Source organism: Salarias fasciatus, chromosome 19 (genome assembly GCF_902148845.1).
Source record: "Salarias fasciatus chromosome 19, fSalaFa1.1, whole genome shotgun sequence".
NCBI lineage: Eukaryota > Metazoa > Chordata > Actinopteri > Blenniiformes > Blenniidae > Salarias > Salarias fasciatus.
Genome location: NC_043763.1, coordinates 23882966 through 23910494, shown reverse-complemented (window position 1 = coordinate 23910494; position 27529 = coordinate 23882966). Strand labels below are relative to the sequence as shown.

At 42.3% G+C, this 27529-nt stretch overlaps 1 protein-coding gene across 1 annotated transcript in view; it reads right to left on the bottom strand.

The window, feature by feature from the left end:
* Positions 1-27529, bottom strand: part of kcnh5b (potassium voltage-gated channel, subfamily H (eag-related), member 5b) — a 146922-nt gene that overhangs the window by 68811 nt on the left and 50582 nt on the right. Inside the window, 2 exon segments of the mRNA XM_030117128.1 lie at positions 22702-22973; positions 24328-24485. Coding sequence (XP_029972988.1) covers positions 22702-22973; positions 24328-24485 — 430 coding nt within the window.

Here is a 27529-nt window from a genome sequence, read left to right as displayed (position 1 = left end):
ATGCTTCTCCAGTGAAAAGGAATGGATTTGATTTGTGAACTTGTACGTATTCTATTGATTAAATAAAGGAACACACACACACACACACACACACACACCTTACTCCTTTAACATAAGTGCTCACACATATTACTTTAACAACGTAATTGATTAAATGCTGACTCATCTGTAAGACATTTTCATAGAATCGTGACTCTTTGCTCCTCGGATGGGAATCATCACCTGCTTAAAGCGGCTTGGCTTTACTTCAGCATGAGATGTTTTACTGTGGGTTCCGTTTTATTTTGTTTTTTTGGGTTTTTTTTAGAGGCAAAGGGAAAAAGGTTGAAAACACCTGATGCAGGAGTTTTGCTCATTTTCTGTAAAAGACAACAAATCCACCTAAAAAAAACTCCTATTTGTTTTTACTGTGCTGGAGCAGTTTGTTCAATCGGCTCACGGCTTGCGGTGATTCCCTCACAGACCCAGAGCCTCCGGGACTCAGGCGTTCTTTAAACAAACGGGCTCCTTGCTGAACTCGCTTCACGGCTGCCAGCAGCTCATCGGGAGCTCATCAGGTCCAGGGAGGAGGGCACAAACATCCAAACGTCCCGGTGTTTTGCTCTGCCGCCTCACGGTGACAACACCTTTGTGTGTGAGCCACTTCCCTGGAAGACCTTGGGGTGAAAACAATGCAAGGAAAGCATGAAAATCATCCTGCTGGTTCCATTTATTATTCAGTGCGCCCGGTGCGCTCGCTCTGCCACGCTTAGCATTCTGTTACGGGGCGAGGAGAGGAGAGGAGAGGACGGCATTGCCATGAAAGAGAATAAGACCGCCCGATGATGAGCGGCAACCTCCAGAGGGCAGAGGGATGAATGTACAGCAGATCCAGAGACAATCCGGAGGAGCTGGACGTGAAGGTAAAAAGGCCGAGGAGCGTGACTGAAGCGCAGGGAAAAGACATCTACATCAAGCCACAATCAGTTGTCAGTGAATCCAGGAGGCACGGTGGAGCCTCGCAGTGGGGAAACCCTCAGTTTGAGGCTTTTCAGTGCAGAGAGTTGCATGTTCTCCCTGTGCGTTCATGGCTTTCTTCATCATCTACACAGGCCCTTCAGCCCTGGAGGTCCTGTGGCGAGGTTAGTTCACCGCCATAACGTTCGAAACGGATCGGTCTCAGTGGTGGTGCTTATTTTCAACTTGGCACAAACATCCACAGTGGCTGAATTTTAGCTTCCGGAACGAGCCGGCAGACTGTAGCGGCGAGCTAGCTTCCTGCACAATGTCTACATTACACAATGTAACACACACGTTGTTCCTTGTGGAAAGTCCATTTTGCTCATTTCCAGACCAGAACAGATCAAGGTTTTGGTCATTATGATGTTCAGACTTTGCTTTAGTGTCTTTTGGTGATGAAATTACTGATTTTAGGGTAAATACTGACATTTCTGCAGCTTTCAGTTCACTAATTTGGTGAATAAAGCAAACAAATGGAAGAAATTAGCTTTTATTTTGAAAGGTATTTTTCACAAATAATCTCTGTAGAGAGTTAAGGTTAAAGGTAACCCGAAGATGAACCAATCGCCCCAAACCTGAAGCACTGGACTGACTCATGACGCCACGAGGCCTGATCAGAATCACAGCGTCGTCATGATTTCGTGTCGGACCAGAGAATGACAGAATCAGACGAGGCTTGAACGACGGATTACTCATTAAATACTGTGAAAGTCAAAGGTTACATGGCTCTGGTCTTAAAAGCAAAGTTTAAATGGTAAAACTAGTGTTTTAATTTGTTTTAGTACAAGCAACCAGGAAAAAACACTTTCAACCAGCAAGACGGAAAAGCAGACTTTCTGTTACAAAGTTTTATCGGAGGCGTTCGAAGCGCGATGGACGACATCAAAACCAGGATCTGCTGCCCCGCCTCTGGAGTTCCTCAGTTTAACTGTTGCTGTAATTTCTGCTGCTTTCGTGTTATTTGTGCAGTCTAAGTGGTCCAGGAGTCCAGGAGTCCAGCTTTTCTTTGTTTTCTCGCAGTCATGCAATAAATTTGAATATAATTCCTCTTAAATCTGTTCAGATTTTTTTTTTTTTTTAGAACTTTTTATTTACTCCACACAGGTAAAACAGACGAAGATGTACAAAAATCATATAATCACAATTTACCAAAAACACAATCACACAATATGACCTTCAGACCTAAGCACACATAGTGTCTCTTTTCCATACAAGTAGTACACAAATCAAAATTATGCATTTAACTAGATACTAACAATGAAGTTAAATTCGGACTAATTATATTTGCAGGCACTGATAGGTAAGCAAACGCGAATCAACTTATACAGAAAAATACATAAAAGTTAAAAAATAAATAAATAAAAGTAAAAAATTAAAATTAAATTAAATTAAAGAGGTGTTTGGAGCTCAGGAATTGCTTGTATAATGTTTTTCCATTTTCTTTTGAATTTTTCAAGATTTAGTTGTAGTCTAGCTGTAATTTTTTCCATCATAATGACCTTTCTTACTCTGTCTGTCCATTGCGATATGGTGGGGGGATGTGGCTTCAACCAGTTGATTGTGATCATTTTCTTTGCTATCAAAAGCAAAACTCTCAACAGGTATTTGCTATCTCTGTCTATCAAATCTTCAGGTAATATCCCAAGTATATACTGGGTTGGGTCAAAGTCTAAATCAACACCCAGAATTCTTTTTATTTCTGTTTTCATACCCTTCCAAAAGTCTATGATCCTTGGGCAATCCCAAAATATATGAGTGAAATCACCTATCATGCCACAGTTCCTCCAACACAAATTTGAAGTTTTACTATATTTTGCAGTGACAGATGGGGTATTAAAGTAACGCATCTTCACTTTCCATTCAAACTCCCTCCATGTCGGGCTGTTGGTTAATTTGTGTCCACATTTGAATGTTTCCTCCCATTCATCATCTGTTATTATTACGTTTGCTTCCAATTCCCATCTTTCTTTAACTTCCATGTTATTGTCATTAGATTCATATTGTAGTGCTTTATATATTTTTGAGATCAGCCCTTTTTTAGAATCTTCTTCTGAAAATGACATGAACAGTTCTTCAACCTTGTTTGCATCTTTACTTATTCTTTCCCATCACTGTGTTTCTGGAGATAGTGTCTTACTTGTAAATATTTGTAAAAATCATTACTTGGTAGGTTAAACTCCCTTTTAAGTTGTTCAAATGATTTCAATATTGGCCCTGTAAACATTTGTGCTATAAAGACTAGCCCCTTATCAGTCCATTTCATAAATCCTGCGTCCATGGTCCCCGGTACAAAGTCTGGGTTTTTGGCTATTTTTGTAGCTTTACTTACAGAGCTAGACATGTTTAAGAACTTTTGTATTGTCGACCAAATTTTCATTGTTTCTAGAATCAAATCATTTTTAATTTTAAGTTTCTTTTGCTCCGACCTGGATACAAATGGCAGTGATTCCAAAAACACATTAGGGCAGGCCTTTTGCTCCATCTCCACCCATATTGCATCCTTATCTTTAGTTATCCATAATACCATAGCTCGCAGTTGAGCAGCCCAATAGTAGTTCCTTAGATTTGGTAAATTCAGCCCTCCCTTATGTTTGGGGGCTAAAAGTGTTTTGAATTTAATTCTTGCTTTTTTGTTTTGCCAGAGAAATCTTGATATAACTTTGTCTAACATTTTAAAGGTGGAGCCAGCAATCATGACTGGAATTGACTGAAACAGAAACAACAATCTTGGCAGGATATTCATTCTAATTATTTCTACCCTCCCAGTGAGAGTCAGGGGTAAAATTGCCCATCTATCCAAATCTCTTTTAATTTCTTTTATCAGTTTTCCATAATTTGCATCATATAATTGTGAGACATTTGGAGTAATGATAACACCCAGATATCTAAACCCCTTGTTAGTCCATTTAAATCCAACCTTTTCTTTTAACTCTTCTGGGCAGCTACCTGAGGTCATCATAGCAATTGATTTGTTTTCATTAGTCAAATATCCTGAAATTTTCCCATAGTTTTTAAGATTCTCCAACAGGGCTGGTATCGATCGGGATGGGTCAGTTAAGAGTATTAATAAATCATCTGCAAACAAAGATATTTTATGTTCAACTCCACCTTCATCCCTTATACCCAGTATTTGATTGTTTTGTCTTATTGATTCGGCGAGTGGTTCAATACTTGCAGCAAACAGTAGTGGACTCAAACAGTCACCTTGTCTAACTCCTCTTTTGAGGGGGAAGAACTCTGAGCAACATCCGTTAACTCTGATTCGTGATATGGGGTCTTTGTAGATTATTTGTATCCATTCTATAAAATTCTGGGGAAATCCAAAAGCTAATAAAGTCTGGTACAAGAAACTCCATTTCACCCTATCGAAGGCTTTTTGAGCGTCGAGACTAAGCATCATAGAATCCTGAGATTTTTGTTTTGTAACTGAAATAATGTTTAATAGTCTCCTAATATTGTTTGCACCCTGTCTCCCTGGAATAAATCCAGTTTGGTCTGTTTTAATCAATTTAGTTATGTATTTTTGCATTCGTTTTGCCATCATGCTTGTAAGAATCTTTAAATCATTGCAAAGTAAACTCACAGGTCTATACCCTTCACACAGAGTAGGATCTTTTCCTTCTTTATGTAGGACCGAAATAATAGCCTCTGACCATGACTTAGGTGGGTCCCCAGATGTTAGAACATAATTGAATACTTTGTTTAGCACAGGTAATATCTCCTCTCTCAGACTTTTATAAAACTCTCCCGGGATTCCATCGGTCCCAGGTGATTTATTGTTTTTAAGAGTTTTTATAATATCCACTATTTCCTGTGTAGAAACTGGCCGAATTATTTCAGATGCTTCTTCTGTTGATAAATTTGGCAGGTTTAATTTTTTAAGAAAAGCTTTTGTGTCATTATCCTTGTAGTCAGAGTCAGAGTCATCATACAGGCTTTTATAATACTCCGCAAAGGATTCTGCAATTTCTTTAGGATGCATGACAGTTTGCTTAGATGTGGGATGTCGTATTTTTGATACTATCCTATTTGTTTGGGCCTTTCTAATTTGAAATGCTAATAAGCGACTAGCTCTATTACCCATTTCGTAGTATTTCTGGCTTGTAAAACGTAGGGAACCTTCTGCCTTAAATGTTAAGAGTTCATCTAGTTTGCCTCTGAGTGTTTTTAGATCACTAAATATGGATTCATCTGATGTTTTTTTATGTTCTCTCTCCAACTCTTTAATCTTGTTTTCCAATTCTGTTTGTTTTTGTAGTCGAGCTTTCTTCAGTCGGGATGAAATTTCTATTATTTTCCCTCGTATCACTGCTTTCCCTGCTTCCCATAATATCGATGGTGTTACCTCACCATTATCATTTATTTGGAAGTATTCTGTTACATTTTGCTTTATTTCTTTTACTATATTTTCATTTGCCAGAATAGAAACATTCATCCTCCAATATCTGAAAGAGTGTTCATTGCTTAGATCTATGGTTAGGGTAACAGGTGCATGATCACTTATAGTAATACTTTCAATTCCACATTTCAATACTTTGTGTAGATGTTGTTGTGAGATGTAAAAGAAATCTATTCTTGAGTAGCTTCCATGCGGATTTGAATAAAATGTATAATCTCTCCTCTTTGGATTATTATCTCTCCATGGATCAATGAGACCAAGCTCTTTAATCATGTTATTCAGTACTGTAGATTTTTTTGTGCTCGGTCCTTGATCTGGAGGAAATCGATCTAATCTGCCATTTTGTATTGTATTAAAATCACCCCCCATCAGCAACATCCCCTTGGCTTCACTGGTTATTATTTTAGCTATCTGCTTAAAAAAAGTCTCTTTCTCCTCATTTGGGGCATATACGTTTAGCACTGAAATAGTCATATCTCCTATAGATCCCACAATCATTACATATCGTCCAGTATCATCTTTGATCTCTTTTTCAACCTTAATTAACGAACCCTTACCAACTAAAATAGCAACCCCTCTCCTTTTGCCGTATGAAGCATAAAAAACTTGGTTCACCCATTCCCTTTTTAGTTTCATATGTTCAGTGTCTGTTAGATGTGTCTCTTGTAGTAAAGCTATGGAACATTGCAATTTTTTCAGTTGACTCAGTATCTTCTTCCTCTTAATGGGATGATCTGTTCAGATTTTATTAGTATTTATAAGCTCATTAGTGTTTAAAAGACAAAACTGAAGGACACAGTAGGAAACGGTACATGCTGATACTCCGATGTTTGAGGAAACCTCCCTGTGGTGACGTTCTGCTTCAGTCTATTACTGAACTTTCCACCACATTAAGCAGGAATCTGGTCGATTGTTCCTCCAGCGAACTAACGAGGCGTGAAGAGGAAACTTGACCTCTTTGGACGAGGTAATGATCTGATTTTGGTTCCAGACTGTGTCCAGAAATGGGCCACTTGATGTTTGCAGATTAATCCCACCCAAGGATAAGGAGAGGAAGAGCGAGAGCAGCAGACATAATGAGGGAATGCCTCGGCAGAACGGGAGACAATCAGAGAGGAGAGGAAGCGCCGGCGAGGAGGCTCTTATGGATTAGAGGACTAATGGTGAAGGAGGCCACACACCGCTTCCCCTCCTCCTCCTGCTCTCCAAACCAATCAGCACGTCTCGTCTGAGAGGCCAGAGGGGAGAGCTGCCTCTCCTCCACCCCTTCACCCAGTCTTCTGTCTTTTCTTGTCATTCTCCTTCCTTCCTTCCTTCCATCACTTTGGCTTCATCTCTGCTTCCTTTCCATCAACTTCTGAGGCTCCGTTCACAGCATTACGTGTCAAAACGGTGACACTTCAGAGCTTTTCATCTGGAATTCATGATTTAAATTTTCTACATGACAACATCAGTAAATAAGTAAATAAAGAGCTTTGTTTTTCCCCCACTATGAAACACCACATCTGAAGCAGTGGCGATTGCTCTAAGACTGCAAGGGAAGCTCAACTTCCCCTAAAATGTCAAAAAATAAGTGGTCCAATATTTACTGTTGTGTGAACATTTCATTGACTCAATATGCGCTACAACACATTCATCTTTTGTTCAGAATCAGCTACTTATCTCAGGTAGTTGACTCGGCTTTTTCTCACTCCTCCTCGCAGCAGCACGGCTCTTTAAACAGCCGGACGCTGGACGTCAATGCGGAAGCGAGAGTGGGTTGTTCTGCTGCAGTGAAACTAGACGCTCATTGGATAAAATGCTGGGCTGGTCCCGCCCATCGGACGCTCAGCGTCTCTGGGGGTCTATGGGGCAGTGGGCTGGCCTGGACGCTGAGCTTCTGCGTGCTGATTGGATGATCTGTGTGAAGCTTGATTGACAGCGAAATGAGCAAATCGGTGATCATGAAGTAAAAAAAATGTACCCAAGCGCTTCTGAAGTTTTTCTTTCTGTTGTTCTGAGTTGATTCGGAGGCTTTACTGATCCCTGGAGACTTTGTGTTTGTGAAAAACGACTAGCGTTGTGTTTGGAGACTGGTTTAGGTCACTCTGTGGTTTCTGTCCTCAACCAGCAGCTGGAGCTTCTCCCCGTCTCTCACTCTCACACTCGGGCGTCACACAGCGCTCCAGCCTCCAGCAGCTCCAGCAGCTCGCCAGCTGCACACAACGGCAGACAGTGTGAATGTTGTGGACCGGACTTTGGCGAAGCCATTTGATAGCCTTCCTTACGAAGAGAAAATTGGTGTTAAACTGCAGGACAGATCAACTCCTAAAGCTGAGCTGGTGCAAAAAGTTGGGGAAAAGTAACAGGTCTCTTCAGCTGTCCTGATATGACAAGGTGAGCTGCTGACTGGAAGAGCTGTCACCAATAAAATGTACTGCTGGCCATGCCTCTGGATGAAACCATCTCAGGGAGGTGTTGTCTGGTCACAGTGGGCTTTGGGGATCTGTCTAACTTTGACAGGGCGTACAAAAGACATGAAAGTTAATAGAATTTACATACAAAAATATTACAATGTATGTTAAAAATGAGCTTCCCCTCTTTGGAAGACCAGCAGCCGCCACTGATCTGAAGGTACCATTTGCTAGTTCCACGGTACTAGACTTCTAGCTTAATCAACTAAATACAGTTGTTTACAGCTGTTACTAAAGGTATCTAACCCTTATGTAAGGTTATTAATCCTAACCCTGAGCAAAGACTGATATAGCCACATGCTAATGCAACTCACAGGAGGAGGAGGACGGGTTAGTTCAGGATCAGTGAACTGGTCAGCTCCGGTAAACAGGAGTTCAGTGAAATACCGATAAAGCTGCTCTTCACTGAAGAAAACAGCTTCAGTTAAGAAAGGTGAGACAGCAGCTGTGCAGCTCCTCTAACTCACTACTTTCATCACTGTAATCAGTTAACAAAGCTCGTAGCTCAGCCAGCTCCAAGACCACTTCCTGTCTGAGTTTCATCACTTCCTGCTGTCGGACCATCTTGTTTCAACCTGCAGTTTCAGTGAAGTGACGGACTTTGCTCTGCCAGCTTTAACGTGTCTTTAACAGAGCAGATGTTGCTCTTTGTGGATGCTGCAGACGGTGAACTGCAGTGGAGTTAGGTGTCGGCGCTGGATTTCACGAAGAAGTGCCGGTAAGACTGTCCAGACCAGATGACTGCCGACATCTCTGTTCAGCTGCAGCTGGGATTAGAGCAGCAGCAGCTTCACCTCTGATCCTCCCGTCCCATCAAACCACTTCCACTGGTCTGTTCCCCATCATGAACCAGAGCCGAGCGGAGCCGTCTGCAGGGGACCAAGAGCAGCTTCCTCCTCTGATCTCCGATCTCCTCTCAGGTCAGGACGTCTACATTCAGAAAACCTTCAGTCACTCAGATTCACTCCGTTTTCAAATGAGTCATCCCAGTCGACGTCACTGCTGTACTGAAGGCAGCAGTCAGGGAAATCCTACTACACACCATTATTTAGCTGATAGTCTAACTGCTGTGGTCGTCATTAGGCTAGCTTTAGCTAAAGAATGGTGTAGCTGCAGTTATTTTGTTGTAGCTGTTGTATTTGTAGAAGTATTTAAATAGTTGCAGTTGTTTGTGGTTGGATGTGCAGCATTTGTAGTTTTTTTGGGTTTTTTTTTGTTTTTTTTCATTCAAAAGATGACACAAAAAATATACATAAAAGAAAATAATACATACAAGCTAGAATGAATGAAAAAGGAGCAGAAAGAAGAAGAACTTGTACTGTCTGCCCTTCTTTCATCAGTTCATATTTTTACATATTTTTTAACAGTATTTACAAACACCATCGTTTTCACCTGATTTTACAGTAGCTAAACACACCTATTACCATTTTTTTCTGTATCTACCGCTTCTTTATCCAGCCACTTATATTCCGTCTACAATTTCAATCATTATCCATATTCAAAATTCTAAAACCAATTCCATGGGCCGACAGTGTTAATCACATTAATCACGGTTAATTAATGTCGGACTGTCAAATTTACTTTTTTTTTTTAAATCACAAGTAATGACAAAAATAAGGCTAGGGTTAGCAACTGGCTCAAAGAAAAGAAAGAGTAGTAGTTGTTGGAGTTGTTGTGGTTGTTGTGTTTATTGTAGCAGTGGTTGTTTTAGTTACACTTTTAGTGGTCAAAGCTGAAATTGTTGAAACTTTTAGAGCCTTTAAAATTGTTGCGGCTGTTGTCATGGCTATGTTGCAGTTTTTGCTGTTGCAGCTTTTGAAGTTGTAATTACAGCATTTGAGGTTGTAGCTGTTGCTGTAACTTTTAAAATTAATCTAGCTTTTGTATTTGTTGTAGCTGCTGCAGCGTCTGAAGCTGTAGTTGTATCTTTTGAAGTTGTTGCTGTCAGTAGTACTTGTTGAAATAGCTAAAGTTGAAGTTGATTAAGCAGTTTGGGCTGCAGCTTTTATTTTGAAGGTGTTTTGTTGTATTTGGCGTGGTTACAGTTAGCAGCAGTGGTTGGATCCGATGTAATAGTTGTAATACTGCTGCAGTAGTGAGAGTTGTTGCAGTTTGTTACAGTCGGTTCAGTTGTACTTGCAGTAGAAGCGGTCGAGTTATGGTTTTAGCAAATGATTTGAAGTAAACCAAGTTGTAGCTGAGAGAGTAGCGGCAGTTTTAAGGTAACTGCAGCTTCAGTTGTGCCCGTTTTGAATCCTGCCGTCGTTGGAGTCGAGAAGAAAAAGCGGCCTCAGCCGCTCCAGCAGGACCGACGACCGGAGCCACATAGACTCGGCTTTAATAGAAAAGTCTGACACAAAGCTGTTCCTGCTCTTTTCAGGCTGTAATCACTGCCTGCACCCACAAATCTCTCTTATCCTTTAAGTACATGTTATGAGCTTGAAAGAGAAGCAAGTGGCACCTCCTCTGCACTCAGACATTCAAACAGACACTTCAGAGCAGCTTTAACTCTTAAACCATAACCTTGTCACTGGATAATTTCAATTTAATACAAAAAGGAGGAGGAGGAGGAGGAGGACATATAACTCAGCAGAACAGAAGACAAATAATTGGCTGTCAGGATCAAATCCAGGCGGTTTTGCTTGAGTTATGAAAATCTCAGGCAGTTTTTTATTATTTGAGAAAAGTGTCAGCGCTCCATTTTTTGGACTTGTTAACACAGAAGTGGTGTTTGAATTCCTCTTCATGGTTCACTCGAATGAAAAAGAGCTACAAGTACGACGACACTCAGTGATTTGCTCATGCAACATGATGGAAAAGATTATAGAGCATCTTCCTCCTCTTAACAGTCAGAATATAGAGTCAAATGCTGACGGCTCCTCTCATGCTACACTACCATAACAGGCCGCAGAGAGAAGGTAAGATGTAGACTACTTTACCAGGTTGGTTGGAAACTGCAATACTTCTCAGAGAAGAAACTTTTCGCTGTCATAAAAATCTATATCTGTCATAATTGAGTGGACCCGATCGCAGACTGACTTCCTTCTCCGGGAACATTCAAGTTCTTCTCCGACAATTAACTGAGCCGTCCTGCAAACTTCTCTCCGGCTGACTGTGTCTCCTGTCGGAGGATTTCCTTTCTGAGATTGTCACCGTGTCAGAAAGAGGATCATCACTGCTCGACTGGGCTGAGAAACACAAAAAGCCCGGTGTCAGGCTGTGAAACCAAACGGTGACGGACAGCTGCCAGGTAGCGACTCCACATCCCCCCAGCTGACAGCTTCCTGAAAGGGAGCGAAGGGAAAAATCCGACCCGCCACTCAGGATCTGCGGCGTTCCCGCCTGGCTGGAACTACACGAGAGGAACCGGCTTTGACCAGACGTCACTCATCCTCTGCTGCTGTTTCAGTCACTTTCATTATGTTTCACACCGGAACACGGTCGCTGCCTATGAACTCGTCTTAAACATGCGGACGTTCAAACTTTGCAAAAACCTGGAGGAAACATGATCAAACTGACGTCCAACCATTCGGACGTCAGTGTATTTCTACTGTTAATGTTTATAGTGTTGCTCTCTGCACTCGTCGGGTTTCAATAAACTCCACTTTTCACTGTCGAGTCATACAGCCTGAGCTTTGACATTCATTTTCATCTATTGTTTAAATTTCTAGAACAGCTGTGAACACCGACATTGTTGGCCCTTGACACAACACACACACACACCTCTTCCTCTGATCTCTATATAGCTGCTCTCTTTGTCTAAATTAAATTAGCGTTTTGCTTGTTGCCTGAAATCCTCCTCTAAAAGCAGCCCGGCGTAACACTGGATGTGTTTTATTTCCCCGCAGCTTCAGACGGCTGAAGGACAATTTACTGAGACTGATAAAAAAAAAAAAAAACTGTTCACCTGCATCATTTATCAACTTTGTATCGATTCCCAGGCAGCAGTAATGGACCGAACCCGAGTCGTCGGCTTTCCCTTCGGCCCCGAAAGTCAGTCTGAAAACCATCGACCCGACTGAAAAACAGCCAAAACACGGGACGGTGCCGACACCCGAGTGACTGTCAGTGGATCAGAGGAGGAGGAAGAGTCCTCCTCCTCCTCCTCCTCCTCCAGATGTTTGAGGATTAATGGGACACTTAAGGATATCTGCGACCATCAGCGCGCACAATAAGAAATCCACGAGGTGACGAGCCCACACACACACACACACAAACACACCATGAAACTCTGATCAGCCACATTAAAGATCAATTAGCGTAACAGCATCAGGGCTCCTTGTAATTCCATAACGGCGTGTTTTCGCCGGTGTTGTGCCATTTCGGCTCCTCTGGGTTTTCCTCAAACTCACGAATGTGGGCTGATATTTCCAGTCGTCCCTCCGTCAGAGCAGATAACGCTTAAAGAGCAACGTCCGTCCGTCTCCTCTGCTCTCATGGTTTCTCTCAGTCGTTTGAAGTGAAAGACTTCAAACTCTTCTCCTCCTAATTAAATCTTCCCGCTCTCAGATTGCATGTTTTCCTGGACTGCTGTTCTCTCTGGTAGAAGCTACAAAGCAGCTCGTTTGAACAGGATGTTGGAACGGTGGGGATTTAAGGTCAAACACAAGAGTTCTGCATCTCTTCATTATTGATTTTAAGCCAGGGCTGAGAGTAGCAGCTTCACTCTTCCATATCTTTCTTCTCCTTGACTAATTTACTTTGAATTTCCATGTTTGGACGTCAGTGTTTCAGTCTTTCGTTCTCTGAACAACTGGTGCAGAAACAAAAAAAACGCCCTCGAATCAGACAGCGTGAAGACACCACCGCAGCCTGAGAACAAGAAAACTGCTCATTCAGCGGTGTTCAACCTGTGGCTCTAAAGCCACATATGGCCCTTCGGCTTTGTGGCGCTTCTGCTGCGGCTCCAGGAAGCTTCTCTGTATATCAAATTAATCAACATTTTCTTTTCCATTTTATGTTTAATCCATAAGTTTCGATTTCCAGACTTCAAACCAGAGAAATCAAACAGGCACAAGAGCTGGAATCCCAAAAACGAAAAAAAACAGCTGAAACTACCGAACCAAGTAACGTATGGCAGAATTAAAATGACTGAAACAGCTCAGCAGCTTTTTGTTTGAGGAAAATGAAAAAAAAAAAAAAAATAGGAGGAAAAAAGGCAAAGAAAGGAATCTAAAATTGAGGAAATGGAGAAATCATTAAATAGAATCAACTCTATCAATGGGACGGAATTAATGGAAATGTTTGTAAAGTAATTTTGCTTGTAAATATCTGAACTGAGTATTTTTTGCATTTCGGGGAGTGAACATGACAAACATGCACCATCACGCCACCTGTGGCCACGCCTCTTTTTCTTATTAAGATGTTCTTTATTTTTTGTCTTTTTAATTAATTTCATTATTAGGGTTAGGGTTTGAAACTTTGTATTTCTTTTATGTTTTCATCTGCTTAGTTTTAAAACTCCAGTTCTTATCTATTTATCTAGACTTTTCAGTTCATCTCATGAAACTTTCGTTACTTTGACTGTTTTTTTAATCTCGTCTGTAAAGCTCTATGGATTGTGGAACGGGCATGAAAGATGCAGTATAAACAAAATCTGGTTGACTATTGATTGAAAATCATCCCTTTTGTGCAGAAATGTTATGTGCTGATTCCATTTTTGTCTGAGCTGCGATCAGTGAACATCTTCAGCTCCTCGACGTCACCGCCACCGAACTGGCTGCTTGGCCACAGGCCACCGCGGGAGCCAATCAGGGCTCACCAGGACGCAGCGATCCGCCATCTGACCCCCGGGGGGGGGGGGGGGTCGGACGTCTGCGTGGGGCTCGGCCTCCTGTCGCCAGCAGAGACCGTTTGTCACGAGGGATTAAACTGGAATCAGCAGAAGGGAAGTGGAGAACTCAAACGACGTCTCACGATCCTCGCTATCCTCCCCGTCTCTCTCATCTAATCTAATCTGTCTTTGTTGACGCAAACATTTTTAAATCAATGACTGAAATCTCCCAAAAACCTGAATTTTCATGAAGATGAATAATGTAAGCAGCTTCTGAGGGGAATGTGCAGGTTTTGGCAGATTGTTCGGTGTTTTTCTTATTTGGCTCTGTCTCTCTGCTGCTGCTGCTGCTGCCGTTAATTAAAGTGAATGTTTAGTATCTGAGTCTGATCGATCAATCACTGTTATCTGCCGGATCTGACAGACGCCGGCTGAAGGTGAAGGTCTGTTTAGTTTGAGACTTTTTTAAAAAGAGCTGCGTCAGTGTGAGGACACTTTTCCATCAGAGGCACTCTGGACGCCTTGCTAGCTGCTGGGCTAACGGCTTTAGCATCCTGGTACTAACATCCTGACGTTTCGGTCTTGTTTTGTTGACTTAAGTGTCAGTTACATTTCGTCACAGTTGTCGGCTTCATGTTTAGTTTTATCAATGAAAAAGGTGAATTGACAAATATTTTTCACCAAAGTTTTCATCTATTAAATCAACACCTGTTCTGAAAAGTTTGTTTTCAAAACCGCTCCCAAGATGCAACTGTATGAAAACACTTCGGGCTCTGTTGTCGTGGAGAAGCAGGAAATGGCACCTGGCCTGACATGACTGACATTGTCTTCAGCGTTTTTTGCCGTTGGAATGGAAACAAACCTCATTTTCAGATCGTTAGTGTGTAAACGTGAAACATTTATGAAATGGAAACACAAAAACTACGCGTTTTCACTTGAAACATCGTGCAACAACGTGGTCTTAAACCAAATCGAGCTGGTTTGGAAGCAAGGCAACCTACAAGTGCCACACTGGTGGGAATGTCAGCAACAGATCTTTGCTTTCCACTGAAAAATAAAGAAAATAAAGAGCTCAGCTGCTCCGTCGCCTCTCTGATGAGACAAAAGCAGTTCAGTAGCTTCTTCTTATATTCATATATCTGCATCTCATCGGGTATGACGGCGCCGAGGCTGTTTACATTAGCCTGATTGCTTTCCTGAGGAGGCATTGTACAGTGGGAGCAGCAGAGGGATTTCCACATCAATGAGCACAAAGTAATATCATGACGGAGGAGGAGAAACACAAGACACATTCATTATTTAACGTTATGCAACATCAGTTTTTTTTTTTTTTTGGTTAGCCACATGGCCAGAGAACTCAGTCACTTCCTGTTTCTTCAACATTAAGAGATCGTGGGAGATGATACGATTTGCTTCTCGAATATTTCAGGATTTGTGTTTATCGGCATGCAGGATTCTGTTTCCCAGAGACATCCAGCATGAAATTTTACCCATTTGAAATTTTCCAAGCAAAGGCAAGGTATTATGTAACTTTGATTCTGTTGTTTTACTGCCGGCTCATAAATAGATGAAGTATTTCACAGAAAAATATAAATAAAAAACATAAATCACATTTCTGTGCATTAATGATTCAGCAGGATTTCCAGAGTGACAAACTGATTCAGTACGATTGTTCTCCATGAAGTCAGTTATTGAGCAAGAGACAGAGCAGCTATTTGACACCGTCAAGAAGACTGGGGAATCTAAAACCCCATTTCAAGTGAAAACGCATAATTTTTTCTTTTTTAATTTCAGAAACGTTCTCTGTGTAAGCGGCAGCATTTTAAAAATTTCCATGATAATGCTATAAACAGTGAAAATAATGTCATTTCCATGTTGGGCCTCCGCCTCACAACCGGGAGGTCACGGGTTCGCGCCCTGGCCGGGTCATACCAAAGACCTTAAAAATGGTACCTACTGCCTTCTAGCCAGGTGCTCGGCATATCTAGAATGGGGTAGGGAGTCGAACACACAGAGCTACCAGAGGACTAACCCCCCCACTGTAGCTTCCACTACTACTCACAGTAGCTGGTGTGGCCTGGGGTTACGACTCGGAGATAGGCGCCGCCCTACGCACTTAGCACGGGAGACTTTGACTTTTTGACTTTGCCACTAGGGGGTGGTGTTGATGTTTTTGGAATGGAAATTACACGCACATGCACACGTACACACACACACAATATGCTGTAAAGATTAACAATGGCGAGTACACCGACATCCGTATGAACCAGCAGTCGACGACCTTCATGACCAAAAGAGACACTTTTGAGACTTTCCACCAGATGAAGTTCAACTGGAGCCTCAAAACATGTTCAACCTTTCAAAACGGCTAACACTGCTTATAAAGTGTAGATTTATAAAGTACCTAGCTTGCTTGTAAGCTAGATTATTGATAACAGCCACCGCGGGCAACGTTAGCTTCTGATGCTAGCTGGGAGGTTTGGCGGCTGTAGAGCCGGGTGTCATTCTCAGAGAGTTCCGCCGCCAACCGCTGCACCCCACACAGATCCCGTTATCACTGATGGATCAAGAAAACATCGCGCAAGAGGAAGGAGCAGGGAGGACAGAGAAGCCACCACCGACGCTAATGCTGAGCTAACAAACGATACGATGCACCAGAAAGTTGCATTTTAAGTCATTCCGTGGACTGTAAGCGAATTCCCAAAGAACAAAGAAAGTTTTCAGTTTTCACGTGAAAACAGAGGATTTATGTCAGAATACTGAACACTGACACGCACACAGAAAGAGTGATTTTCACGGTGACTCGGGAGGAATTCAGGTCTTCCTCCCACACAGCCGGGGCTCCGAGAAGACGGCGGTTCGGCGGCAGAGCGAGCCGATACCGAGCGGCGCTTCACGTCTCCGCATTGTTTACTCCTGAGCTCAGCCTGCCAGAGACAAACAATATGGAAAACAGCCGGCGGGGGCTCCCACTTGGCTCCGACCGCCGGCTCCGGGGCGGGAACAGATCGGTTCCAGACAAAAACACCAGGCTGGGATTCAGCCGCTCTCACAATGAGACTCGTGCGGTCGTCACTGTGCTGCTCAACGGCCAGAGTCACTTCACACAGGCGGGATCCTCTGGAGCAAAACCTGCTCCACGTGACTGGCTGCCTTCTGCCAAAAACTTTAAGGAAATGATTTCAAAAACAACTGACGACATGTTTTCTGTTTCCAGACTCCGTTAAGCCGCAGAATTGGAACCAAACTCAGACAATAACACACATTTCCCAATGAAAAGAATCGGGTTTGTTTGGCTTTTTTAAGTCTCATTTCTCATTTCTTCAGACAAAAGATTTCTCACATTCATATAAACTGACATGACAAGAAGAAAAACAAAACAAAACAAAACGCAGCAAAGAGAAGCTGCTGCTGCATCTAATCAAACTGTCAGGACGGCGGAGGATTTTAAAGGTCACGCTTGATATCAAACAGCAGTGTGAAGGTCACAGCTTCTCTGAATATATATTAAACATGCTGGAGAAAAAACACCTTACTCCACTTTTCATCTCACACTTATTGATGAACCGTTTCTCTGTTCAATCATTTGGAACAGAACAAAAGTCTGGTTGGACCGACTGAGGATCAAAAAGTTGAGGCCCATTTAAGGGTGCTTCCACACCTACTAGTCCGATAGAGTGGTTCGGTTCCGACATAAATGTCGCAGCTGTCAACTAGTTCGGTTCGCATTCACACCACTTGTTTTCGCAGATGAACTATCCACTATGACCCTCCTGCCCCTTGGTGGCGCCGTTCACACAGTAATGTGTTTTGGGAGACGGAAGTGAACCCTGATTGGCCAGCATGTGTGACGTGATGCTACGGAAGCCTCCGCCGACCAAAAAGCCTTCTCCACAACAGAGCGGACAGGACCGAGGCTGGTCAACGTTCACACCAGCAGCGGACCGCGCCGAGTTCTTTGTCCTGGACTAAAACTAACTGGTCCGCTTTCACACCAGCGCATACGAACCGAACCTGCAGGAGTTGGGGACTCTAGTCCGGTTCAAGCGGACCAAATGGTGTAGGTGTGAAAGCACCCTAAGAGAACTGACACATGAAGAGAGCGATCACTAACATTTACCACAACATCATCTGCATGCAGGGAAACATTTCTCACATCTAGCTGATACTGAGTTGATCATGACCGTGAAGAAAGACAGCATAAAGGAAAGTCAATCTCTGTATTACAAAAACACCCCGACATCCACCTTCGCCATCTACAGCTGGGGCTTCCATGTTCAAGAAATTCCTGAAATTCAAAATGTTTCCATCTGAACATAAAACTGAAGTCTGGTGAAGTTGCTGTTTAACTACATTAATTCCGATGATAAACTCTTAATTTATGAGCGACTGGGAGGCGGCGTTCCAATTTCCAAGAGGAACAAATATTCAGCAAAGAAAGTTTGGCTACACAACTCTGCCAACAGAGGCATTAAAAAAAGGAATTATATGGTGTTCTATTCCAACAACTCACCTACCAAAGACCAATTTCTTCATATCTTTGGACACTTTTTTCCTGCATTGTCTTCATTTCTTGTGCTGACATTTAAATTTCCCCATGTAGATTATTACTGTAGTAATAATGTGTTGTAGCTCATCAGAACAAGGCTCAACCTTGTGAAATTCATCAATAAAATATAAACAACAAAAAAAAAAATTCAAATGTACTGAGACAGATTTATTTTTTAAATTTATTAACCTGTTCATACAGAGATGAGTATCAAAGATTTATCAGTACTACAATACATTAATACCACTTGCCAATCTGCTTCTTTAACTATATTCTTATTGGTACTTCTTTTCTAGTTGTTTTTATAACAAAAGTTTTTTTGGAATATAAAAAAAGATCAACTGAGCAATCTTCAGAACAAATCACTTTTATTGACGCTAACGCAGTGATTATTACACTGAACATTTCAGACCAAACTGTCCGTGGATCATTCCATACCGGGGGGCAAAGAGAGAACGAAAACTTTTATTTTGAAAATGTATGATTAAATTTCTGTTTGTCTGTACTGAGCTTTATTTTGAAAAATGCTTCCCTTCTGTCAGCACTTCTTTCCTGCTTTTTTTTTTTTTGTTTTGTTTTGTTTCCATGCATTAAGGCCTTGGTTAGGGGATTTTTTACTCCGGTCAGCGGAAAGATCCTCTCATTTAAAAACAGTTCGTGGCGCATAAAAGTTTGAAGAACACTGTTATAAAGTAACGTTAACGGAACCGTTACCATCAGAGCTTTTCGATCCTCCAGTATTTAAATGTTGTAGTCCTGTCCTGGGGCTCGCCGCCCGCCCCAACACACACACAGCAGAGGGATTTTCATGCTGGTTTCTGATCTCAGCATCACGCTTAAGTTGATTCTGATGATGTTGCCGTTATTAACAACTCGTGTTAAATTTGCTTTATCAGGCTTCAGGTCACATGACTTCCCTCCGCGCGCACACACACACACACACACACACACACACACACACACACACACACACACACACACACACACACACACACACACACACACACACACACACACACACACACACACACACACACACACACACACACACACACACACACACACACACACACACACACACACACACACACAGGAGACCCCACAGGTCCCAGGTGGGCCTCTTCTCTGCCAGCTCGCATGTGCGCTAGCGATTTGCATGAGATGAAGCGAGCGCCGTCACGACTGCTGGAGCAGACAAAATGTGATGAATAATGTACGGCAGCTTCAGCCCCAAAGCTCGGGAAGCAGAGAGGAGACGGCTTCCAGACGGAGCGCGGCTGCAGGAGGCGTGTGGACGGACTGCGGCGGGAGTGAAACCGGCGAAACGGGCTGACCGAGGAGATCCAGGGGGGCAGGAGAGCCGCTGAGAGCCGACACGAGCCAGGAGCCACGAGCAAAGGGAAGACATCTAATCCAACTCCTGACTTCACTTATCATTATTTTTATAGTGTCACACCAAAGGAAAAACCTTGTTCTTATCGTCCATTCACTGAGCACGTGCAGATCGACTGTTCATCATGGCCGTGGTGAGCATGTACACCGGTGGCGTTTCAGGAAAGTTGCATTTCCCCGCCCATTTCCATGGAGACCAAGTGTTTTCAAAAAGTTCTGTTTTCAGTGAATCCACTACTGTTGCCGTGGCAACAGAAGGACAGAACTTAACGGAAGTTTTCCATTTGCACTTCAAAACAGGGTGTAGACCACACTGTGTGTTTCTCACATTAGCAGCATGTTAAACTCCAGGCAGGATTTTCTGCAGACAGGAACAGGAAAGCTGCAGTTTCCATGTGACTCGATTACAGTTACAGTCACAGCTTTAGACGATTGTTGACTGGATTACAGTGACTTTGTATTCTGAACAGTAAACTTGGTCCCAGAGTTGAATCTTGGTAGTAAAACTGTAGAATTTTTATGAAAATCCTTTGGGGATTGCAGCGTGTTCTGAAGACCTCGTACTATTCTTTTTCTTTTTTGCAGACTGTGCATACAGTTTAATAATTGATGACCTGAAAGTAACTTTTCCTGCAGGATATAGACATTGTTACACAAGCAGCGAGCCGAGCTTTGGAGTCGGAAAGCTTTTAAAGCCTCACAGAGCTGCGGAAGGATGACTTTGTTTTCCCAAAACACCGACAATAAATCCAGTTTCTCAACAAACGTCCCAGCAATTCATCAGGCGGATACGAGTCAATCAGAAAAAGCTCTAAGAAAGTAGCCAACAACTAAAAACCATGAAAAAAAGATCTTTTGGAATCAAACTTTCCTCTTTCTGACCATGTTTCATAACAAGCATTAAAACCTTCATACTCAGAAAAAAGTGCTGGTCTGAAAAAAAAAATATAAATCCAGACTTAGGCCCCATTTAGACAGCCAGACTTCACAACATTATAGTAGTTCAAGGCTGATGTCTTAAAAATTCGATCACCTTAAACACATGTAAGAAATGTCACATGAGATAAACCAGCATTACCAGTGAAAAATAATCCAAACCCCCGTTTACATGGACGCTGATCAGACCATAAACCTTCTCATTCCATTACATCCTTAATGAGATTTCACCAATCTAATCCAGCATAAGTGTTTACATGAGTCCATTTAATGGGATTAGTGATGCTCCGCAAAGCTTCTGTCAGTCGTTTATTCACAAACTGAGATCAAAGAACATCCGTCACGATTAGCAGCATAATCTGTTAAAATCCACAACAAACCACAGAGTGAAAAACACGTTCTCTGCGTTCACGTAACGCTGAACCCAGTCTGTGATCAGATGTTTTCTCTCCAAGATGTAAATGGGTTTCTGTGTGAATTGTTCCCACTGAAGAAAGACCTTGCTATAAAAGAAAAAAAAAAAAAAAGAAGCCGTTAAATCCGTGTCTTTTACGCACATTAACCGTCACACTTCCCACTCGCTGCCGGCCATAAATACCTGGTTGCGATGATTCCTGGGATTAACTGCGGGGAGCACGCTTCGCCGTTAATCATCCGCATTTCATTACAGGTTATCTGCTGCTTCCATCGGCCCCACGCCGCCTCCCGCCGCCTCCCGCCACGCAGATCACCACTAAACTCTCCCTTTAACATCCACCATTATCTTCACTCAGCGGGGGATTCTGATCAATACTGATCCCACGACCAGGAGGAGTTCAGTTCAGTGGTGCAGGCTGGGAATCACGACTATTAACAGAGCTGGGACTGAAATACCGTTGTCCCTCTGAACAACCTGTTGGCTTTAGAATGTCCTAACAATAAAGAGTTCAATGATCTGCAGTTAACTGGAGGAGGAGCCTCATTAATCCTGGACTAAATCAATAATCCTGACAGCAACGTGAACCGTGTCCCACTGTGGGTCGCCTGTGTTTATCAAGGCCGTGATTAGCATTAGCGTGTTTAGATAGCAGTGAGCTTCTTTCTGGGAGCTGCATGTAAATTATCTCAGCAACACTAACATCCAGATTATAGAGCATCTTCCTCCCACTAATTGAACGAGTTCAGTTATATCTAAAGCTCTTGCTCTCAGACCAAATATGCTTCTAATGTGAAATATAGAACAAAAGAGTTGTGATCCATCCGTGTGGAACGGACACAATGAGCACAGGTTGAGCCACGCTACTTTCCTGACACAGTATTAACGTCACTGAAGTTCATCAGTTTTCATCACACTATATAAACATTTATTCAGATTCAAGATGAAGCGACGTGTGTCAATGATTACTCTGCCTGGATAAAGAGGATTTAGTAAAATCAAGATGAAAAATGAAAGAAAAAAAAAAGAAAAAACAATTGGAGACCCGAACTTGATTCTTTCAGACTGAGTCTGCATGTCGTTTCCCTCAGATTCATCACCAAGACAATCGATCACCTCAACCTGGAAACTCTGTCAAGAGCAGGTAATAAGAACCATGCAGACTATTACAGAAATGAGAGCATCAGCAGAAATGGAAGCAAAAAGGTGTTGAGGAGGTCAGTGGAGAGTTCAGCATGCAGAGAGCTCATCTGGGTCCAGGAGATATCTGACCATCATTATAAGACACTCCGGTCTCATTAAAGCACATGATGAAAGACAATCACAGCTACGACAAGCACACAGCAGTTTGGCCATTATATCTGTTCGTCGACCCTTTGTTGTCCCAATTACACTTAAACACATTTAATCAACCAAAATCAACTTTTAAAACACGTCAGGACAAAAGCAGCACATTATAAAAAGGTGCAGCTTAATTAGACTCACTGGGAGTCTGCATCAGGTTGGTCAAACATAAGGCCCATGGACCACAACTGGCCCGCTTGAAGCTCCAATCTACCAAGGAAATTGTGAAAATTTCAAAAAGACATTGAATTTTTTCCCTTTTCAACAGATTTCTCCAAACTAGTGGACACCTCAAATTCAAAATTGAACTATTTCAGTGGTTTCGGCGCACTGAAGATGAAGTTGGACTGCAGCTCATAAAGTATCAACCGGTCACTCAGACTCCACCTGAAGCAGGAGGAGCAGACGGAGCGCCGGGCAGAAGAACCAGGTCATACTCACATCCCACCATCATCATGGCCACCGAGAAGATCTTCTCGCCGTCCGTGGTGGGCGCGATGTTCCCGAAGCCGATGGTGGTCAGGCTGGTCATGGTGAAGTAGAGCGAGGTGATGTAGAGCGAGTCCTTCCCGGGGCCGCCCTCCCACTGGCCCGAGCCGCTGGCGTTGTACCGGTACGGCGAGCCGATGCTGATGGCCAGCTGGTACAGCCAGCTGTCCATCTTGATGGTGTTGGTGGCCTCGTCGATCACCTCGTAGTCTCCGATGCTGTACCTGACGGCGGCGACGACGTGGAGTGTCGGTGAGGAAATGTTTGAGTTTCGATTTGACAACAGCTCTGAAGAGAATGAAGCTGGGGTCAAATTACAAGCAGTTCATACAGCAGACACAATGTAGCTGCAAAATAGATTTAAACAGGAAAGATTTGGAATCATTAAGCGACAAAAATCTAAGAACGAGTTCAACCTGGAAAGAGAATGAGGCTGATGTCAAATTACAATGACACAGGATTACTTTTTACAAAATGAGGCTCATCAAGTTTCTTCAGTGAAACGATTCAATCTAAAACATTTACAACATGGAAAACAGTTTTTGTCCAAGTCTTCAATGCTGGAATAAAAATGAAAACCAGGAAGATGTTGAGGTTGATGTCAAATTACAAGCATCCTTTGCTGCAGGCAGGCGATAGTTTTTTTGGTGTTTTTTTCTCAATGTAAATTATCAAAATGTTTCACTGAAGTTGGAAATACTGCAAAAATGGTAACTTTGCTGGTGTCAAATTACACGCACTGCGAGAGTATTAGAGGTGAATCACAGTCACATCAGATTTTTTTCAACTAAAAATCATCAAACTGCTTCAGTCGAGTGATTAGTTCTGTTAAAATAAGTATTTGTTTGCTTTTACCGAGAAACATCTGAATCTACTTTGTGTAATTTGAAGACGATCTAATAAAAACAAAAAGCAACTAGCTATGAAATTACTAATTAAAAAAATATAAATGCTGGTTAACAGAGGAAAAAACTCTCTGTGGAAAATATATTAAATGTTTTCATCATTCCACCTTCACCTAAACTCAGGTCTTTTAAATCTCTAAGACCCAAAGTTACTTTCATTTCTTTGTGGGAATATTTGATTGGGCACTTCAGGAAGCCTGAAATATGCTTATTAAACCAATAAATCATGACCGTAACAACAAACCGAGGAGCCCGATTAGCCTTTGGGCACCGCTGTGGTTTTCCCAGCAGATTTTTCTCTAAGTTTACAACACTTTGTTCAGTCATTTATTTGATTATAACAACAAAAATGACCTCAGACTGCATTAAAGGAGGAAACTGCGTCATAATGAATCAGAAAAAGGCGTTCTGTTGGTGAATATTTACAATTTGCAGGGGATTGCGAGCGCTTCCGAGCATCGGGAACTTGTCGGGAAATTCTCCTGCATGCGGAGGCATTAGCATATCGCCGGGCAGCGTTCAGCAGAAAGCAGATGCTTCGGAAGATACATCCAGGGAGCAGAGGAGCCACGTTTAGCATATAAAACCAATTAGAGGCGGTGAGGAGAACAGGTGATTTCCCAGCAGAAAGCGGGGCCTCCAGACGTAAAGCAAGTGTAAAGGAATGAAATACCAGATGCAGGCGAGCCAGTGGGCCACCAGGCCGAAGACGCACACCAGCAGGACCAGGACGGCCGCGCCGTACTCCAGGTAGTGGTCCAGCTTCCGGGCCACCCGGCCCAGACGCAGCAGGCGGACCACCTTCAGGGAGCTGAACAGACTGCTGATGCCCTGAGGAGACACAAGCCGGGCGCCGCCAGGTCATCAAACAGGCAAGAACCAAACGCTGAGGCTGAACAGGGTGCTGCAAAACAAGAAATGATCGCGTTAGCATGTTAGCATGTTCCTGACTGCACGGAATACTGCCGGGAGCTTATGCTAATAACATGCTAATATGAACAACACACCCTGGACCTGATTTATCAAATGATAAACGGCAGAACACTGGCCGTACGGCCATTTCCACCCGAGGATCGGCATTTATCAATGAGGACCTGAGAGTACGGGACGATCAAACCTCACCACAGGCCTGACATCGAGGAGCAAGTCTGAGTCCCTGTGGATTTACAGAGCAGCAAAGCAGAGCCTCATTATTATTAAGCAAACCTCAAACATGTTATAAAGCACAAGCAGCAACATATTCAGTTCAGATTCAAAAGTAAAAGAAACAGGATGTCCCCGGTGCGGACACGCATGCGCGCACACACACACACACACACATGCACACGCACACGCACACGCACACGCACTCAACACTCAAAAGCAGAAGGCTAAAAAAAAAAAAAAAAAAAAAAAAGCACTGTGCAGTTTCTCAGGAGCGGTTCAACAGTTCCTGACTTCACATGAGGACAGATCTGTCTAAGTTTCCAGCAGGATTCCTACAGTCATTTTAATTTCCATCTGATCCCAACAGCTGTAAAAAGATCTCAGAGTTTGGAAACAGATGAAAACTACGACTCAACATGGGAAGCATGGACAGTCTGTAAACAGTGACAATTACATGGCGCAGCAATTAAAACTTCTTACCTTCTTAACTTCTTGCGTTTGTTATTTAAAAGTTCAAGAAGAACATCAATTATGGATTATTTTTCCATTTATCCAAAAACCACATAACAGTGAAAACGCACAAACAAGGTCCAGAATTGAGAACAAAGACTTTCTTTAAACCACATAAAGTTAAAAAGTTGTTTCAGTCTTATAATGTATTTCACAGATTAAGAAATGCTCAGAGAGACCCAGCGTTGGCAGTTTGAAGCAATACTATAAAGTTCCTGTTATATCGGAAGTGACACTTCAGCATCTATCAAAATTACTCGGGAATTAAATTTCAGCATTGAGATTTAAGTTATTTAGCACTAAGCTGCTTACAGAGACCAGAAAACACACTTATGTACCTTCATAATCCATCATTATCTCCTAAAACCTAATTAGGAACCTCGGCTAAACACATCATCCAGTCTACAGCCGAGATGTCTGAAGCCAGGGGAACATCGGGGACGTTTCTGCTCCTCAGACGTCCTCAGAGAGGACGACACTCTGCACCACCAACGCTATCGATATGTCAATACTCCTTCCCTTTGCGGAGTCACTTTTTTTTCCACCTCTGAATACCAATACCAGAAGTTCATGTCAAAATAAATCCACATGCTGGATCTATTCATTATATCATATTTATTTAATCACAGCTCAACAGTTCCAGCTAGTTTTAATCTGAAGATCTCTTGCTGCAACCTGACACGAGCAACGACAAGAAACATGAAATTTATCCGGAGTCCAAAAAAGAGAAGCGTTCAGGAGGATTTTAGATAAAAACAGACATTCTTAGACGAAGAATAGATAAAGATGCTTTTTATCAGAAAGCAAAGTTGAACTTTTTTTATTTAATTTTTTTGTTAATTGAGCCTCTGTCGTAACGATGGAGGACGACGGGGTGCACACTAGAGAAGTTACTGAACTTTTTCTGTATTTTACAACAATATATTTTGTTCCTCCATTTGCTGGATACTGAGATATCTTTTAGGCAACAGTGTTTCAAATGAAAAATAGAGTTTTATGCTGTTTCAGAAACGTTTTGGGTTTATAATGCTCGTTTTCACGGAACTGGAGTTAAAAATATGTATTTCCAGTGGCTCTGAGCACCGTTTCCATGTAAACAGACCACAAATAAAGGTTTTCCTGATGTGTTGTTTTTTTTTTTTTTGTATTGAAAACTGAACAGAACTGTTTCCGTCTCTGTGTGGATGAGCTAGATGACTCGAACAACTCAGATAAAGTGAGTGTAGAAGACAGACGGGGCAATTCAGGAATTATTAAAGTTTTATTACTTCTTACTGAGCGGGGTCAGCAACTGGCTTTAAGATATAGATTCATTTGTATAAATAGCATATGTGGTAATTCAATAAGGAGAAATCCTAGTCTATGAAGTATGAAAAGAAATGAGGATGAAGTTATTTATCCCATTGAGGGATTATTATTTTGAAATTTAACTTTAGAGACTTATGACAGTTAAGTGTGAATTCGTCTGCAGCCACGACTCAATTTTGAGTGTAAAAAGAGAATGTTTTTTTAAACAGACTAAGAGTTGAGTGTCATCAGCGTAAAGCACTTACAGACGTTTCCAAAGTAGCAACAACTAAAGAAAAAGCACCTTTGCAGATTTCATACCATCTAATCTTAGTTTACTAGAATCTTTATTTTACTTCAAAAGTCCAGCCAAACAAAACTGCGATGATATTAAGACTTGCTACCGATGACGATGATGTTGAGCGTCAGGAAGACCCGGAGCGTCAACATCACGCCATATTTCCCACGTCAGAGCAGACAAACAGTGCAATGTGAATAAATAACACCAGTCGTCTCTCCAGCACTTCGGCGCCAAGGTGCCAGGAGGACAAAGGTCCATCAGAGAGCAGGAGCATGGCTGCAGGCTCTTCCTTCACAATAAAACTCACATGCATCCATGTGGACACAAGAAAAAAGACTCGTTAAAATGAAAAAAAAAAAAACCTGTTGTTGTTGTTTCTGAGGTGTCGCCACTCTGAGTATTCACACCACACTTCTGTCACCATTCAAACTCACATCGTTTACCTCACTGGTTTTGACTTTTTACCATCCTATGAGGTCTCATTTAGATGCAAACTTCCATCCTGGGGTGGAAGAAAATCTGGCACTTCAAACACATACCGAATTCAACAGTGGGAGTTTTAAAGAATCAAAATAAACTTACTCAAATCAGATGTGTGTGTGTGTGTGTGTGTGTGTGTGTGTGTGTTGCA